Source organism: Pterocles gutturalis, unplaced genomic scaffold, assembly GCF_000699245.1.
Source record: "Pterocles gutturalis isolate BGI_N339 unplaced genomic scaffold, ASM69924v1 scaffold16017, whole genome shotgun sequence".
Classification (NCBI taxonomy): domain Eukaryota; kingdom Metazoa; phylum Chordata; class Aves; order Pterocliformes; family Pteroclidae; genus Pterocles; species Pterocles gutturalis.
The window spans coordinates 110417-128312 of NW_010110526.1; the positions used below are offsets into that span (position 1 = coordinate 110417).

General features: G+C 41.4%; 1 protein-coding gene across 3 annotated transcripts in view; it reads left to right on the top strand.

The window, feature by feature from the left end:
• EBF2 (early B-cell factor 2) overlaps window positions 1-17896 on the top strand; it is a 128542-nt gene that overhangs the window by 108253 nt on the left and 2393 nt on the right. For 2 of the 3 annotated variants that reach the window (XM_010073418.1, XM_010073419.1), the window contains 5 exons: window positions 6797-6885; window positions 7990-8055; window positions 8165-8342; window positions 9895-10080; window positions 11000-11167. In XM_010073418.1, coding sequence (XP_010071720.1) covers window positions 6797-6885; window positions 7990-8055; window positions 8165-8342; window positions 9895-10080; window positions 11000-11167 — 687 coding nt within the window. The remainder of the gene's footprint in view (window positions 1-6796; window positions 6886-7989; window positions 8056-8164; window positions 8343-9894; window positions 10081-10999; window positions 11168-17896) is intronic. The other variant, XM_010073420.1, reaches the window with a different exon arrangement.

Genomic DNA, 17896 nt, shown 5'->3' on the forward strand with positions numbered 1-17896 from the left:
CTGTTAGCATTCTCTGAGGAGTGAGTGGGTGCTTGCTGCCATATGTTGCAAAACAGCATTTCACAGAAGATGCCGAGCTGTTAGAGCGAGGGTAGAACAGACAACTTTTCAATCTGTCTGTTCAAGAACCTGCAGCTCTCCCACCATGGCAGGCAAAATGATAAACACAGCTATTAGGTAGAGGCTCACCTGTGTAATCAATTCCCCCAGGTTGTTGCTGCTAATAGCAGTAAAAACAACTTCTAAGCTATGAAAATAACATGGTGGCATTTTTTTTTTTTCTTTCTGCGGTTGTGCTATCAGAAAACTGCTGTGATCCTGCTGTGAACAAATGTGTTGATTTTTAACCTGGGTGAGCCATGCTCAGGCACTCAAGGTCCTTCTGCCTGTGTCTTCTTCAGAACTTCCACAACAACCCATTTCTATCAGATTTTATCAGAAAGGTGGGAGCATCAAAGATGCACAGTTCCAGCACATTTTTGTGAAAACAGAAAGTGGTAAGAGACATCTGAATGAATCCTCCGCTGAAAGAAAGGGTGAAGAGTTCAACCATGTTATTAGACAGCAGAGAAGCTACAAGAAAACAGCCTCAGGAAACCAGGTTGTTGCAGTGCCACAGAATGCGTGTGTGTATCCATAGCGCTCTGTAAAATATACTCAGTAGCAGCACAGAAGTGCAGCTACTTGTTGGGTAGAGTGTAGCAGAATAATATCATATAAAGCTCTGAAGAAGAAAGTTCAATAGATTTTATAATTATTGGTAAGGTAGTCCTGTGTGTCATAACGAAAATCTGGGTGTTTTTCTTGATAATTGAAGTTTATTACTTTCTTGATACTTTTAGTAGTTTATATTGCAGTATATTCCTCCGAGCTCTCGGAAGGTTTGTAGATAACATACCAGAGAATGCAGTAGGCTTGGAGACACGAATAAGACCACTTCCCTCTTGAATTATAGTTGCTTCTCTAAATGAGAATTTCTCCTCTAAATACCTTCCCTTTGCATTCAGCTTGCACTTGGCAAAAACCTAAGAAATGCAGGGACATTAACATCAAGCCCAGGAGACTGAAGACTGTGAAATCCTGCAAACTAAAAGTATGGGAAGACGTAGGTCTGTCAGAACTAGTAACAGCAGCAACAGCTGGCAGCCCCGGTACTGTCACGGTCGTGTTGTATTCAGCCCTTCGTAGTTATCAAGGGCTGAGATACAACCTCGGATGAAGAGCATGAAGGGTCAAGTCATATGAAAAATACTGAGTAACTGGCTATAGGTACTTCACAGGTATAAGAAGAATCATTATTCATATAAAACCAGACCTCAGAGGGTTCATCAGGGCCTCGCCGCATCAGCCATGGGCAACCAGCTGCAGCAGGACACGTGCTTGCAATTTATACGTGAGACCTTGCCGCAGGAGGATGAGGAAAGATTATCCACGTGCCTGTGGTTATACAGGAAAGCTGAAGATAGGCAGGGAAATAGAGCTCTCAGGTTCTAGTCATATCCTTTAATCACCAGAACACCAGTATTCTTCTAAAACGTGGAAATAGAAAACCAATGATCGTAGTTAGTATTGTACGGATCTGCCTGTGCCCTCAATATTTATTGTACAATCAAATATTAATGTTTGACCTGATTATACTTGAGCTTTTTTTCTTTTTTTTTTTAAAGAGTCACAATAAGAGAGGTTGTTTGAAGAAGAAAATGATAAACTGTTAAAAAGACGAATATAAAAATTAGATATAAATTTCAAGGGTAAATCTACGTGCCGCAGTGGAGCTGTTAGGGGAGCTCGTATGCGCCCTGTAATGTGTGTTTGTAATGGGCTCCTCGCAAAGTGTGCTGTGCTGGCACTGCTGCCGTCAGGTTCTGTCAGCGTTTCCACTCCTGAGTGCTATCATTCAGGGTGCTGCAACTCAGCCATCACATTCCTCTCATCACCGAAATGCGATGCGTGGACTTTTCCATAAGGTTCCCAGATGGAAAACTTTTATAGAGTGAAGCCAACAGGATTCTGTGGACATGTAAGGGTGTAGTACAGAGTATGGCAAAAATCGAGAGAAATGGCTTGGTGTACGTTAACCGCAGGTGCCGAACCAACTTCCATACTCAGTCGTTGACCATATCCCTAAAGTGAGAGATAAAAAGTCTGTTTTTAAATCACCACCACTAAACATTTAGTCCCCATGTGTTCCTCAATCTGGTGAGAATACAGGTTACATGCCTCCATGTTCTGAATTGCTTTTCTTTCATCAGCTGTTCCTGGAATAATAGAACATTTGTTCTAATCTAGCAGTAGCCTCCTATTCTGCTTTTAATGCTCCACAAACTCCAATCCTCTGCCACTGTAAGTAGTTCCATTATAGTTCCCTTGACTTTAATAACACATCAGTTTACGCCAGCTGAGGATATGTCTCGTAGGCTTTCATATCTTAAGTTTGATCACAGCTCTGCATTTACTTTGTCATAGAGATGCTAACCTGGAAACGTGTATATCAGGGAGATTTGAACATAATTTTCCTTGCTGAGCAGAAATCCTCCAGGGGTTAACTTGTCAGAGCAGTGCAATATAAAATAATCTGTAGGATATGCTGGACTCCCAGGCTGTCTCTGCGCTGGGTACCAAGGATAGGAGGTTCTGGTTTGCTAAAGCTTGTAAGCAGATTTGAGAAGGTCTTGTTACCTGCTTGTGCGAAACAACACTTAGGAGGATGCAGTGAGCTCTACAAACTGGAAGAGCAGGTTCACTTGGCCAGAACATGACGGATGTGACAGAAAGCACAGCTCCTACCACTGCTCGAGCCTGTGAAGGCACGTGCGATAGGAGGCAAGGCTGTGCTGGGAGTGGGGTGTGTGGAACAGCAGGACCGCTGCAGGACGCTTGTCACCGCATCCTTCCAACTCTAGCCCACAGTGTACCCCTCGGAGCAGGCTGAGCAGCATGTACGTACCTCCCAAGCCCAGGATTAGCGTGAGGATAGTAAGCGAGCTTCTGTAGCCAGCAACATGGAAATGTTTTATTCTGTAGGGTGATTACCAAGCATCTCTCTACTGTTGGCTTGAGTGAAGGCAGTCGCTAGCGCGAAGCTGGAATTCAAGCCTTTAGGCACTGGTGCCTTTTTCTCTGTGTTAACATCTTTAAGAAGGCTGCGCTCCAAATACTACACTCCCTTTGGCTCAGTTTTCTGGGTTCAGGGTATTTCTAGAGATACGCATGCTTTGTTTCTTCTCGTTTATACTTGGTAAGCAGAGGACTTCCTGCCCTTTGGTCTGGTTCATGGAGTAGAGCAAAGATGAGCTGCAGAGCTGTGCTGAGGTCCTCGAACGTGGCCCTTCTGTGATTGGCAGAGAAGGAGAGTGCGCATCTCCCAGGGCGTACACTGGCAATATCAGAACGAGCTGTCACTCATGGTAAATTGTGCAGATCTTCATAACATCATCTTCCTTCAACGGTCTTATGTGCTTTGATGTGTGGTGAAATAATTAATACTTTAAATGTCAGCACTGTTATCACTGCTATCTGGGCTAGTCCCCGTTGAGATGAACGGGACCGAGCTGGTGGTTCAGGCTTTGCAAATGCAGACAGATGTCGTGACATCAGTTGCTCAAGTGTGAGAGTTGTTTTTTCTCTTATTCCAGTGAATCATAATAGCTGGAGACTTGTATTTAAAATGAAAGCGTGGATTGTGGAGGGTAAGGAACAATACAAAAGAGGAAGCACTGTGCCATACTCTTTTTGAGCCTTGTCATGCATGCAGGCTGGGGGGGCATTTAGACCTTTCCCTGCTGCTGACTGTAACGATTCTGTTGTTAAACCAGTTATGCTAGAGTGAGGTTTATAGACTAACTTGTTATAATTGTTTATAGACAATTTAGTTTAATCACTAGATGATCGCTGCTTTTTTGCATACGTTGTACCATGTCGTGCACAATTTTTTAAACTATGCTCTGGGAAATTAAGAGACCCCGTGTGCCTTGAACCACTGGATTTGAGAGTTTCCAAAGGGATCTTGCTGTCCCCGAATCCGTTTTCTTGGGAGTTTCATTTCAGATATCTGATTTCTAGGAAATAATGCTTCTGTGTCAGACCCCTTTATGATCTCTGAACCCACGAACCCAAAAGCATTTGGATGTCATTTTGGCGTAGTTCTGTGTAACACACAGATAAATCACCACTGATCCGGCAGCTCTTTTCCCAGTGGAACTGGGGTTGTGGTGGAGCTCTTTAGACTTGCTGGTGGGTTCCACATCTTGCCCTGCAGTTGAAAAGGTGCTGTTAACTTCTGTAAATGTTGGATGTTGGTTTTTAACAGGATTCATGACAGAGATATCTTTGTTTCATTAATGAGTAAAACTAGTAGTAGGCAATGTTGTTGTAAGCTGTACAGAAAACCTTTTGTGCTGAGAGATATAATATATACATTGATTCAAAATGGCTGAGTTCCTCTTAGAACAATTCAACATTGTTGGGAAATTATTTGCTGCTATTTTTCTATCAGAGTGAAAATGTCCACGTCAATCCATTGGAAAAATGTTGGTTGAATAATAGCCAATTTCTTCTTCCTGAATTAGCATTCTGTATATTCCCATTAGCTATTTTTAGTGAACAATGTATACATATATGTTTAAATTCCTATATATTTTACATTGCTTTTGCTTAGCTTAAGATATATAACTTAACTGATTAGACTTGTAATCAAGAAGGGAAATGGCACGTAATGATGTATAGGCTCTTGAAAGAACTGGCTTACAATTCTCAGGATTATTGGCAAAAAAAACCCTACCTCCCAAAAAAACCCCTTCTTCCCAAATGGGATGTAGATTCTGTGGCAGTTGAAATGTGTATTATTAAACTCCTTCAGCAAACCAGAATGGCTCCCAGTGGAGAGCAAAGACATGCTAAGTATAGCCAAGACTAAATTCTCAAGTCTGGGTTTTCTCTACTCAATTCCCACTTGATTATCTCTTGTAATATTTAAACTTCATGCCATGCCATAATTATTTAATAAAAAGTAAATATAAAATGTATCTCAGCGGGGAATGTGACCTTTTACCTTCGTGTTGTTATACCAACGACAGCCACAGATAAACACAGAACCTGGATGGGTGTAATCGCCTCTCTCACTTGGTAGTTTCATTCTCCTGGGGTCTTGTAAGGTGCTGAGTGTCTTTTGTAAGATTCAATGAGTGCCATCAGTGTCTCTTGCAGTCAGGGGTTTTCAGCTGTGCTGATGTCACTAGTTATTTAAAAAAAAAATTCAAAGGAACCACAAATGGTACAAGAGATTAGAAGCAGCTAGCAAAATGAGGATAGTGTGAAAGACTTGCATGTGTTACTTCTTAGCAGGAAGATTGCAGGAATATGTCGTTTGAATTAAAATGTACATTCTGAGGTATAAGGAAATTCTAAAAAGCCCATACCTGTAACTGTCTGGGTAAACCCCAGTTGTCCTGATGTGTCAGAGGCAGTCAGAGCCTGTGAGCAGGCAGAATGCTGAAGAACTGACTTTTGGTTTCTGTATTAATTTGAATTGGAGTTCAATTTTGAATAATCAGAAATTAGATTATTCTTGCCATGATTTCATAGTAGAGAATGATTAAAGTGTCTGAAGTTTTATGAAATCATCAGCAGCGCCAGTAGGGCTCTATTACTAGCTGAGGATCTGGGTCAAAATCTCTTGGTTTATCCACCAGAGAGTAACATCATTGCAGGGAAGTGGCTGAGGATGCGTAACAGCCGTACGCCACTGCAGAAGTTAATGTGTCTAATGAATGGCTGTGCCCTAGTTTGTGACGGCAAAATGTTGGGGGTGTGTGTAATGTGTTTATTAGATGAGCAAATCCAGTGCTCTTGATTTCTGAGTGTATAACAAACATAGTAGTAAGAGCTGGTATCATTTGCATCGGTACCGTAACTTGCTGTATGACCTCCATGGTCAGTTTTGGCCACAGTAAATACATTCACCCCTAAAAAGAGTATTTGATGAGAATGCTCCCCTGCTGTATCTTTCAAATTATTCACTCAGCCTTTGATAGAGGGTGAGAAGTCAGCACTGGGAGCTGGAGCAGTTCTAAGAGCAGAAGGTGTGCTTGTTTTGTTCCCTTGTTGAGTAAGCCAAACTCACCCGTGTAACCCTTTGGAGTGCTTACAGTTAGAAGTTTTGCAAATAGCACGTAGCGTCGCAGAAATGTCGTTTGCTTCAACAGATCTGCCTCTGGATGCATTTTCAGGAATACTGGCAGAACATGAGCGTGTACGTTCGGTTCAGCTGTGCCCGCGAGGATGAGCAGGGGTGGGGTGTGTGTGCACGCGTGTACATACGTGTGGGTGCACAGAGTTCTTTCAAGGCTTAGCTGTAAGCAGAAAGATATGACCGATTCTTTATTTAACAAATTACAGACACACCGAGGGATTGTCCAGGAGCTTTATTATGTAGATGATGGCAGAAACATCTGTACCATTAAGTGGGTGGAGTTGGGGTACCAGGAGCCAGGGGACCATGGTCCAGCATTAGCTTGTGTGTGCCAGCTTTCGTAGTGGCAGAGTGAGTATAACCTTTGGAAAGAGACGAGGGATCCTCATGCAGAAGTTCTTGTAAAGCCTAGCTTACTGCTCAGCCTACCCGACACACAGCGATCGGGGCTCGCCTGAGCAGTAGGCAGTGTACACCTTCTAGGATCCCCGGCAAGGAGAGGCTTTCTGTGGAGCAGCTGTGAAATCCAGCTCTCTTAGGTAATGAAACTTAAGAGTCATACAAAGATATATACTCATATGTGGTTTTTTTCTGTTTTCCTTTCAGCTTTAAATGAACCTACCATAGATTACGGTTTCCAAAGACTGCAGAAGGTCATCCCAAGACATCCTGGCGACCCTGAAAGACTAGCTAAGGTAAAATATTTTTAAGCATTTCACTGAGCACACTAAATATGTTCTTTCACCTCTAACTCACAAAAGAGACAAAATTGTTTCTTAAATGACAATTATATCTGAATGTAAGTTCACTGATTAGTTGTAGGTCCAGACAAGAATTGGGTCATGTAAAACCCACCAGGAATTTTTATCTGTTAGAGCTCAAACGCTGTCTGTGAACTTATTTTGCTGCTAAAATGAGAGCCCAATACAGATATCTTCCCTGTTCATCATCCTTTGCATTTATCCATATTGGCAAATCTCTGAACCTAAATGATACATGATAGCCGTAAAGGATTTGTTGCAGAGGTCTAATCTTAAGGAAATCTTTTAGTAAAAACCACTTAAAGCTCAACTTTTCCTGTAGCAAGAACTGCAGTATGTGTGTGTTGAAACAAGTCAGGATTTGATGTACCTGCAATACTCCACGCAGTGTTGATGTGGCACCTAGCACAGTGACAGTGGCATTAATGGCTGTACTCCTGGATTTTAGTGCAATATCAACAGCACCTATTATCATCCTTGTGTAATGAAAGACTATCGTATTCAGATAGTACACTGTTTGATTTTTTTTCATACTATCAGAGGTAACATAAGATACCTGCTAGCTAAAGTGTTTTATTTGTGTGGTTACCATTGCTGAGAAAAAATAAAAGGACATGGAGATTAATCAGATTTTTACGTGTCTGTGCAAAATATTGAAATTCAGTAGGGAATTGGGTTGCTATTTCAGTTGGGTGTGTCTGAAAGTTGTCTGTATGTTTGAAGCTGGTGAGTTTAGGAGCAGCTTCAGGACTCTGGAGAGCTCCAGGAGAGCTGGAGCACCGGGCACCCAACGCAGCCAGGGCCGGCCGAGGCTTCTGTCGCAGCCACGTCACCACTTCCCAAAGTGACTGATGATTTGGGATGGCTGGTTTGAGATGCTGTAAGGGCTTCAGTTTGTCAGATAAGTGGCAAATAACAGCTCCTTAAGGGACCACACGCAAACACCAATGGCTTCAGAAAATCCTAGCCCATGGTATTATACACGCTGAAAGCCTTTGCTGTTAAAGTGTCAATTTTGTACTTCTGCTCCTCCTCCAGGAAATGCTGTTGAAACGAGCCGCTGACCTAGTTGAAGCACTGTATGGAACGCCACACAACAACCAGGTCAGAACCACTGCTCTCAACAGGGGAGTGGGTAGATGCTCAGGTTTAGTAATAAAAGCTAGAAAATTTCTCCAAGCACACTTCTGAACTTGTCCCTGTCCTTCTGCAGGACATTATTCTGAAACGAGCTGCGGACATCGCAGAAGCTCTCTACAGCGTACCGAGGAATCCCGCCCAGATCCCTGCACTGTCCAGCTCTCCTGCTCACAGCAGCATGATGGGAATCAACTCCTACGGCAGCCAGTTAGGAGTCAGCATCTCAGAGTCAACACAGGGCAACAACCAAGGTAAACATTGCAAGTCGCATAGAGTTAATTTAAACAACAAAAATTTGAATCACGGGTGCTTCCATAGTAGTTTCTCAACTTCTCCATCTGCTCAGCTTATGAACAGAAAGATGGCTTTAAACTGTCAGCGTCAGCAATGGATGTGTGCTGCCATTTGCGATGATACCATGTCTGCACCAGGTTCCAGTCACCACATTAGCTATGGCTGAAATAATTTTTGAGTATTATTTTTTGATACCAACTTAACTCTGAATTCTCTCCCTGCTCCCCTCAGTAGCTTTTTTTTTGTTAAATCTCTGTTTCCGTAGAAGACAAGGCCAGCTACTGAAAAAAAACCTCTCACAGTTAAAGAGGTGGGGATTTTTTTTTTTTTTAATGCTTCTACTTCAGTGTTAATTTTGCCGACTTGCATGTGTTACATGTATTACCTTTACTCCAGATAAATAATTATTGATTGTTAGGAAAGGATGCCATCAAATGATGTATTAAAAGTAATACATAATGGGAGCGGTATCAACTTTGGGCATTTTCTAACTCTTGAATATTTTGATTTTTAGCACTTGATTCCAGTAGCGTACAGTCTGTGGCTGCAGCAATATCAACTTTGGGCATTTTCTGACTCTTGAATATTTTGATTTTTAGCAATTGATTCCAGTAGCGTACAGTCTGTGGCTGACTGCACGGATCGCTCTGTTTAGCACCCTAAGGCAGTAGAATCGTGTCATATGAAGTTAATATTACATATGCCATGTCAAAAGCCATCATGTAGGTAATTTTGCTGGTTTTTTTTAATAAGATCTTACCAGCCCTGAATTAGAACTTCATAATAAATGGGCAGAAATAACCTGACTTGATATGTAAATGGTGACCACTTGTAAAGTAGCTATTGGATCACGTCTTTCTGGTTAAAGCTTTTCTGTGGAAAAAACCATTTTCAACTGTAATAATAGCCTTGTACTTCAATGCTGATAGCTATGGTGTTCCTCAAGTCTCTTTTTGGATAAATTTTGGTCCTCAAATACTTGTTGGGGTTTTTTTAAGACAAAAAATGGGTTTTACTTATCCAGTTTATTCTTTCCCCCAAGCAAAGTATCTTCAAAGTCAGGCTGCAAGCGATATATAGGTTATAATTTCACCTTAGGAATGTACTTGCTTTTTCTGTAATTCATCTACAATTTGAAAAGTATAGCCTCCCCCACAAATTGTAGAAAATCCCCCATATATTATACATTTTACCTCAGAAAAAGATGAGCACACACATTTTTTCCAGGTCTTTAAAATATTTATTTCAGCTTTTAATAAATCAAATCTGACTGGAAAAATATACATCAGGTCACTTCACAAAGTTAGCTTCCCACATTGTTTTACAACTTAATATTTTTCTTAAATTGAAAGCACGTGCATAAAACTCACGGTATTTAATGGTACTTGCTTAAATGCTTTAATTAATCTGGATTTAAATAAGCAATTTATTTAAGCGAGGGATATACAGGAGAAAGTTTTAAGCCAAGCTGATTGACATGCTTTGAAATGTGTTTATTTTTTTTTTTAGGTTACATTCGTAACACCAGCAGCATCTCCCCGCGAGGTTACTCCTCCAGCTCCACACCTCAACAGTCCAACTACAGCACTTCCAGCAACAGCATGAACGGCTACAGCAACGTCCCCATGTCCAACCTGGGCGTGCCGGGCTCACCTGGGTTCATCAACGGCTCTCCAACAGGATCCCCCTACGGATGTATGTGCTTCGCTGCTTTTATATTTGGTTCTTGTTCTTGCTTAATTTAATTTACCACATCAAAAAGTGCAGCACGTGGTGGCTTTCAGGAGAAGTTCTCAGGATTTAGGGGAGATCTTTGTAAAAGGTTCTGATCTGTGTTCTGGTATTTTTTAGTATGAACTAGAAAATGTTCCCATTTTTCATGAAGAATAGAGGAATATTGAATTCTACTTGCATTTCTTTCATTTTTTATCCTTGTACAGATTCCTAAGTGGCAAAGGCCACACTGAGAAGTGAGGTATGGTTTACAACTCCAGATGATTCAGCAAGTAGCCATCACTTGTAGCATAGAGGCTACTCTGAGTCCTAGCTAAAACCACCCTAAAATAATTTTTATGCGTATGAACTGCATTTAACAATAACGGAGAGCTGAATTGTGGATTAATTTCCTGTGAAACTGCATTACCTTGATATCAGAAAAATAACAACAGTGGAATTAAGTTCTAGAAGTTAGTTTATTACTATTAGTATATTATTATTGCATTTCTAGTTACTAGTTTTACCACAAGCAAGTGACTCCTCCTTTCATGCCTTGATTTCCCTCCAGTAAGAGTGTGTGTAACATAAAGATAAGAGGATGAACAGTTAAACAGCTTTTTACTTATTGACTTAGTGAAATGTTTACCTACACTACAGCTTACGGAGGGTATAGCTTCAATATAACTAACTAATAACTAATATAACTAATAACTAACTAATATGAATTATTCCATGTAACTACCTCTCTACTTTAGACTTACTTTAAACAACCAAGTCAATGTGAGAATGAGATCTTCTGTAAGAGGTGAAATGAGTAATCAGAAGGTAGACATTTTAAGCAGTTTTACCAACTCCTGTAATTGCAATTCTGATGAGGATTTACTTTCTGCTTTTGCAGTAATGTCTTCAAGTCCAACAGTTGGCTCCTCCAGCACTTCTTCCATCCTTCCATTCTCCTCTTCCGTCTTTCCTGCTGTCAAACAGAAGAGTGCCTTTGCTCCTGTCATCAGACCCCAAGGGTCTCCCTCTCCTGCCTGCTCTAGTGGCAATGGAAATGGGTTTAGAGGTAAGAAATGTACAATTAATATTCACGGAAAGCACACTGTGTTAGTCTAGGTCATCACAGTCATCACCTGAATACCATGACACTGAAACTACAGGACGCAGTAGTGAAAATCTGACCCAGTCCAACGGGATCAAAGCAGTGCCCCAAGCTTTGTCTCTTTGGTTTTAAAACAACAGGGGACAGACACTCACTTATAGGCAGAAGGATTTGACCCACACTGCATTTCAGTACCAGCTCCTTTGTGAGGAACAACTTCTCCTTAGGCTGCAGGGGCTTGTAAAACAAACGTCTGTGCTGCAGAGTTAATGCACAGCTCTGGACGTAACAGCCAGCGTCTTGAAACCTGCTGCGAGGTTTAGGCTCATACCGGGAATTGAGCCCTATAGTACATTTACAGCCTTTTTAAAGGTGATCTGCAAAACAAATGTGAGTATTAAGATAAGAATGGAAACCTGTACTAAATTCTTTCTTTTAACAGGCTGGGGGGGGGCATGCGGCACATAAATATGCTCCAAGTCTCCATAAAAAAAAGCCTTTATAGGGCCTGAGAAGTCATCTGGCTCCTTCAGACTTCACTAGAGATACCATAGAAAACACCACTGGGAATTCAGCTGTGCCAAGAGCCAGTGGTAATTCTAAAATGAGCCCCACAAACCGCACCTGTTGATTTGGGTGCATTATAAATTCTTAGCTAGGCCACGGGGACTTATATAAACTGTGATTATTTTATATAATAAGGAAATTCTAAGTGTGTTGAACAAAAACAATTACATTTTTAAAAGCTAACTTATAGAATTCTGCTACATATCTGAAACAGCTTCTGGCCCCTCCCCAGTTATATGACAACCTGGGCTTCTCCAAGATCATCTTCTCCCCATACAGGCACGGGTATGGTGTTGGCAGGGTTTAGCTGTTTGAGGGAACTGTTCCAAGGTAATGTAATTTTAAACTGATTTAGTTAAACATTTAACTAATTAGGCCTATCACCTTAAGAACAGTTTGCTTGTTTAGGTTAAGCCAGTTGGACAGTGCTATAATTATAGACAAATTAGTGTGTTCAGCACAGATTTCAATCTGCTTTAAATTTGTTTATCTGCTGTGTTGAGAAGGACTAGTTGTTAAAAAGTTACCTAAGAACATGCTGACCACAGATTAGTTCAGTGAGAAAATCACTCGGATTGTTTCTGGGAGACAGAAAAAGGACAGATTAAAAAAACCCCACTTTTTATTGAAGTTAATACTTTTACTTAACTTACCATGTCTGTCCTGTCTGCCCAAGACTGCTTAGCAAGAGTTTATCTCTTTTTTAACCCTTTTGTAAAGAGGTAAATTACTAGAGACCATTCAGTGTTTACAACATATTTTATCTAGTCTATGAATTAGTAATCAATAAGAGATTCTAAAAATGGAACTTTAAGTATAACATAAACATGCATTTTTACTAAGATAATTCCTTTTTACTGACAAAAGGCATTCAGGATTAATCTATCAGCTAAGGTTATGAGTAGTTACTGAAACAGCTTATGCATCTGGAGATGCAGAGACCTGGGCACAGATAAACCAATACAAGAATTATTAATGATATCCCTTTCTTAGTGGGGTATCTCCTTGTACATCAACACCCTGATACATAAATACAGCAATACGCTACAACTGTGAGTTAACTAAGTTGTCAGCAGATACAGTACCTGGTACGACAGGACTTGTCAGTCGGGCTGCAACAGCACGCAGCAAGAGAGGGGACTCGCAGCACAGGTGGGAGTTGCTCTGCAGAGTCGAACACGCCTGCCCCAGGTTTCTTACGCCAGGCCTCTGTAACTGTTTGACTATTTCAGCCATAGATGCAAATTCTTCTTTCCAACTGAAATATTTAAATTGATGCAAGCTGGGGAGCACATGCTTTGGAAAGGATCCAGATACACACAGCCTGATATCCAAATTAACGTTCCCACAGTGTTGACAGACAGATGTGGCCAGAAAGTCAACAGGAGGGTCCCAAAGAGGCTTCCTGAATGGAGTTAGTGTACTGCAGCCACTGGGGATTGCTCATCTCCTCCTATGCCCTCACCCTGTACTATAGAAGTAAGACTAGGTGAGCTGGTGATCTGTTTATCTATCAAACTGAGGCATCAGTAAATACTGATGGAGACAGAATAGCAAAAGCACAGAGCCAGCAGCAGGTATGTGCAGGCTTCCTCCCAAAGCACGTCAGACAAGTGTTTTGACATTACCCCTCAGTTTCCCCACCCATAATACGGAGAAAACATCTCCCCAACAGGGAGTTTTTGAGCTGTAATGTAATGTTTGCAATGTACTTTCGCTACATCTTTTGTTCAAAGGCAAAAGTTTCCTGCTGTTACAGTTTCCATCCTACTTCCTGCATCCTGTTGCAATGAGAATATTAGAAATGCTACCAGCACCTCAGGGCATGCCACTCTACCTACAAGCAGCAATAAAAATCTAGAATATAGCTTCCACGTATGTTAACGACAGCAGTGTTTAAGCCTGGATTAAAACCAGTCTAAACAGAAGGAGCTGTACAAGCTTCATCCTCACATTAGCATTCCCATTATTCCAGGCAGTTTACAGTACCACTGGGAATTTTTTTCCAAAAATGTGTTTTGAGAGGAAAATCTTGGTGATGCTTAAAAGCTGCTGGAGACAGTAGGACGGCTGGTACAAAATACGTTGTAACTCAAAACTATTAGCTAAGCATGAAACTTGTGTATCTACTGGCTTTCAGCTTTGGGCTGCACAACCCAGCCAAGACACACAGCATACCTTCAGATAACCCCCTGTGCCATGTGTTCTTGCTTACCTCTTTCACCTGCCATCTGCTATACATTCTCACAGTGTAACAGGACATGATAGGTAGAGAACAAGCAGCAATCCATACTGGACACCGCTCATTTCTATATGCTCTCCAAATTGAGAGCAGGTGATCCTGATCAGAACAATTGCGTGCTCCACTCATGTTGTATGTCAAGGCAGTTTAAAAAAGGCACTGGGAAGATATAATGTGACGTGACGCAACACGGCATGATAAGTACACAAATGCCTAATCAACTCATCTCAGATGGAAGGCAGCTGATGGGAAAAGCGAGCAAATTGGAAACTGCTGGAACAGCATGGACCGCTGACTGCCCAGATTACCTTTGGCCAGCTCAGCACATCTCAACATAAAAATGCAAGCTCAGTTACAAGGAATAGCAGGCAAGCCCCAGAAGGTCAGATGTTCCATTAACCATCAGGATCCTAGCCAATCCAAAAGGTATTGAAGTCTGATACCCTTAGGAACAGCCTCGATTTAGCAAAGGGGACATCTGCGCTATTCCCTAAAGAAATGCAGGTATTTGAGCTAAAGACGCCAATTATTAATATCTTGTCTTGACCAAGTTAGGGGTGTCAGCAGCACTGGGGATTCCCGTCCCCTGGCATTAGAAGGCTGTGCAAACAGGTGCTGAGAAAAAACAGAGAAAAACAATTGCTCTGAAAAGTGTGGAGGAGTGGGATTCGGGTGAAATGGCTGCTCACATGTACAGAGCAACGGTTCCTGGTGGTCACCAGTCCAGGGCCCGACCTGCTGTTCCGTGTCGAAGCCTAGCTCCAGCCAACACTTCAGACACAGAATTTAAAATAACTCTTACCAGAGATTCCAACCAGATAAAAATAACTGGGCTATTTCCATGTTCACAATGTTCAGCAATATGCTTCTGCCTGAATCAGAATGATTCCGGAGCCTAGACGGTGATTTAAGTATGGCAACGGCTGCAAATGATACACACGATGATGTCCATATATCTGAAAAACACGTGTCTGTCATCTGATTGCATCTGATGTGTTGGAAGGATAAAGTACATTTTTCTCTCCAGTTTATTGGCAGAGATATAAGTGGCACAGACTGCTTCAAAATAAAGAAAACCTTAGAACTTGTTGCTAACACTTAACAAAAACATCTCCTGTTACTATTAATTACTTACCTTTCATTTGATGGGATGTTAATTTTAGTAGCTCATCATATGTCACAGACTTATTTGGGCTAGACAAGAGCTCCATTTTTAATGGGAGAAAACAAAAATCTGCCTTTTTTAATGGAAGAAAATATTTAAGACTGTTATGTGTCACACAAGAAGGAGGATTTGAGTAAGATTCAATACTGACTTCTCCTTTGCAGGTAAAACGCCACTTCCTAGAATAATTGGAAAAATAGATAACTGCAGAGTGGCTCTATATTCCTGTGCTCTTTAATAATTGAACTAATGCATATATGACTTTGCAAACACATTTTTATTTTAAGGGTGTTCCTAATTAACTTGAACTAAATCAAAATAATTGTTCAGGCAGCCTCCTGTGCATATACAGCCTAGCACCATGGGGAGGGAGCAACCACATCCGTGCAACTCAGTAGAAGAGGCCGAGTTAACTTCTCTGTCTCTTAGCTATCAAAGGTTTTGTCTAGATTTTTGGAAAACATTACATAAAAGATAGTTTAACCTGCTTATCGTCTAAGAGACAAAAACACTGCTTATTTATAAACATCTTACCTGTCTGTGGTTAGATGATCACAAATGGATGAATGAAAATCCTCCATCCAAATACAGAAGGATTTCTGAGAAAAAAAAAAAAAAGTGTTAATTCCCTATGGAGGAAAAAACATAAATTCTTTAGGAAAAACTTGTAGCTTTTGGCTACTTTTTAGTGTCTTAGTCGGAACCATCCTTCCCTGGTCCTATGCAGAAGCTGTAATTTAGTTCACTTACATTTTAGAATAAAAGATGATGGTGCCCCTCATCCAAGCCACTGATGCTTTCTGCTAAACAAAAGCCAGCTGTGTTTTCCTCTGAAAAGCCTTTCTCTCTCATTTGGTTGATTAGTTACATAATAATAAATGATAGATAATAAACGGGTGTGTTGTTTCACAAACATCGCCACAGTCTTAACATTGAAAGGAGAACTGTACATTTTCTAGGGCTAGCCCCGATGGGAGCCAGAGCTGTCGCTAAGCTGAAGCCTGCGGGTGGAGGTGACACCCTCAGCCAGCTCCACTACCAACAGCGCTGTGGCTTGCCACGTGCAAACTTACCTTCTGTAGGGGACAGCTCATGCACAGCCGTGTTTCTGGGATTGCAGGGGAAAAACTTCATTTAAGATGCTCGGCGTAGCACCACCGGAGCGCTTTGTTTGCCTCTTCAAAGAGCTGTAGAACCATGAGGCTGGAGTCTGCTGGAACCTCAGTGTCAAAAGAGGAAAACCAAATGAGAGAGCAAGTTTTACATGGCAATGGTTGAAAACGCTCAACATCAATCTTCTTTAGAAAGCATAGTTTTAAAAATAGGTCATAATTTAGATACCAGCAAAGCACCCGTGATATCCGAAGAACGGCGTGTGCCCGTGTGTGTACATTTATACAGCACTAAGCCTCCCTCCAGTCCTTACCAACTGGCTGTTTGAACTGCAGAGAGTTCCTTTCCACTACAAAGCCAGACAGCGTTTTCAGGGGCTACTCGTGTACACTAGGCTTATGATCATTATTAATTACTCCCATTAAAGGTGCCTATCACCGTAGCATCTGGGTACTATCCATGTTTGATTATTTATTTATAAAAAAATTCTCCAACCTTGTGACAATTTTAATCAAGTGTTTCAGCTGATAATTGCAAGCTGTCAAGGTTAATACAATAAGGCTCATCTCTAATTCTTTTTCCATTTCCCTCCAAGAAAAAAAAAAAGACCCTCTGGGATAATGACTGTGGTTTCTATATTCCCAACTCATCAGGGAGTGTCCTGCATTGAACCACCTTTATTGAAAAGTTACATCGATTCAATATATAGTAATACAGGCAAAAATAATTACAGCTTTGCTAGCAGTGTAAGACCTTAATCCAAACCTCACAAACATTCAATAAAAAGCGATACAGGCTGGGAATAGGCTTTTGACAGTGCAGCCCCAAAGGGGAGTGGAGGTGGGGTGGAAATGGACAGACGAGGGTATGTAAAAAGAGAGAACCACACGGCAAAGCTGTTCGGATGAGCTGCGGAAAACCAGGTGAGAATTGCAGCCAGTGGTCCTCATCCTGCTTGTTCTTTGTTGCAGAAGGAGGTGAAGTTGCAAAATTAAGATGCAATGCCAGTGAAACAATCAGGCTTTGCTTGTCCCCTCTATGTTATCTTATAGTGTGACCTGAATTTGCCCACTGGCAGGTTCCATCCTTCTGAGGAGTATCTATCTCTGCTTTGGAGCACTTACACCCGGGACAAAAAAAGACAGGCTCGGGGAGGGGCGGGCAAAGTAAGGAGAGGAAAGCAGGGACTTGCTCAGGAGGAAAGGAGAGGAGGCAAAAGAGGGATTCCCCAGAACCCCAGGGGTAATAACATACTCCTCCTGACTGCAGTGGTATTTTTCCTGTTGCCATCACTAGTTTGAGTCCAGGACTGCTGGAAAATGTAATATCTTTAATTATACAGTAAAAATGTACTTTCCCTTCAATTTAAGGAACTTACCAAAATGCTGCATCTACAGCTGTTCTTAAAGTATGTTTGGCGAGACATGGCAGAAACCCAGGCTTGGTCTTTGCTTTGATCTGCTGGAATAAGTTTTCCTTGATTAAAAAAAAATTAAAATAATGTTGATAACAATAGTATCAGAAAAAGTGTTTATGCCAACACGGCAGATCCCCCTTGGGAACAGGGTTTACACGACACTGGCAGCAGCCCCCGCGTGTCCCAAAA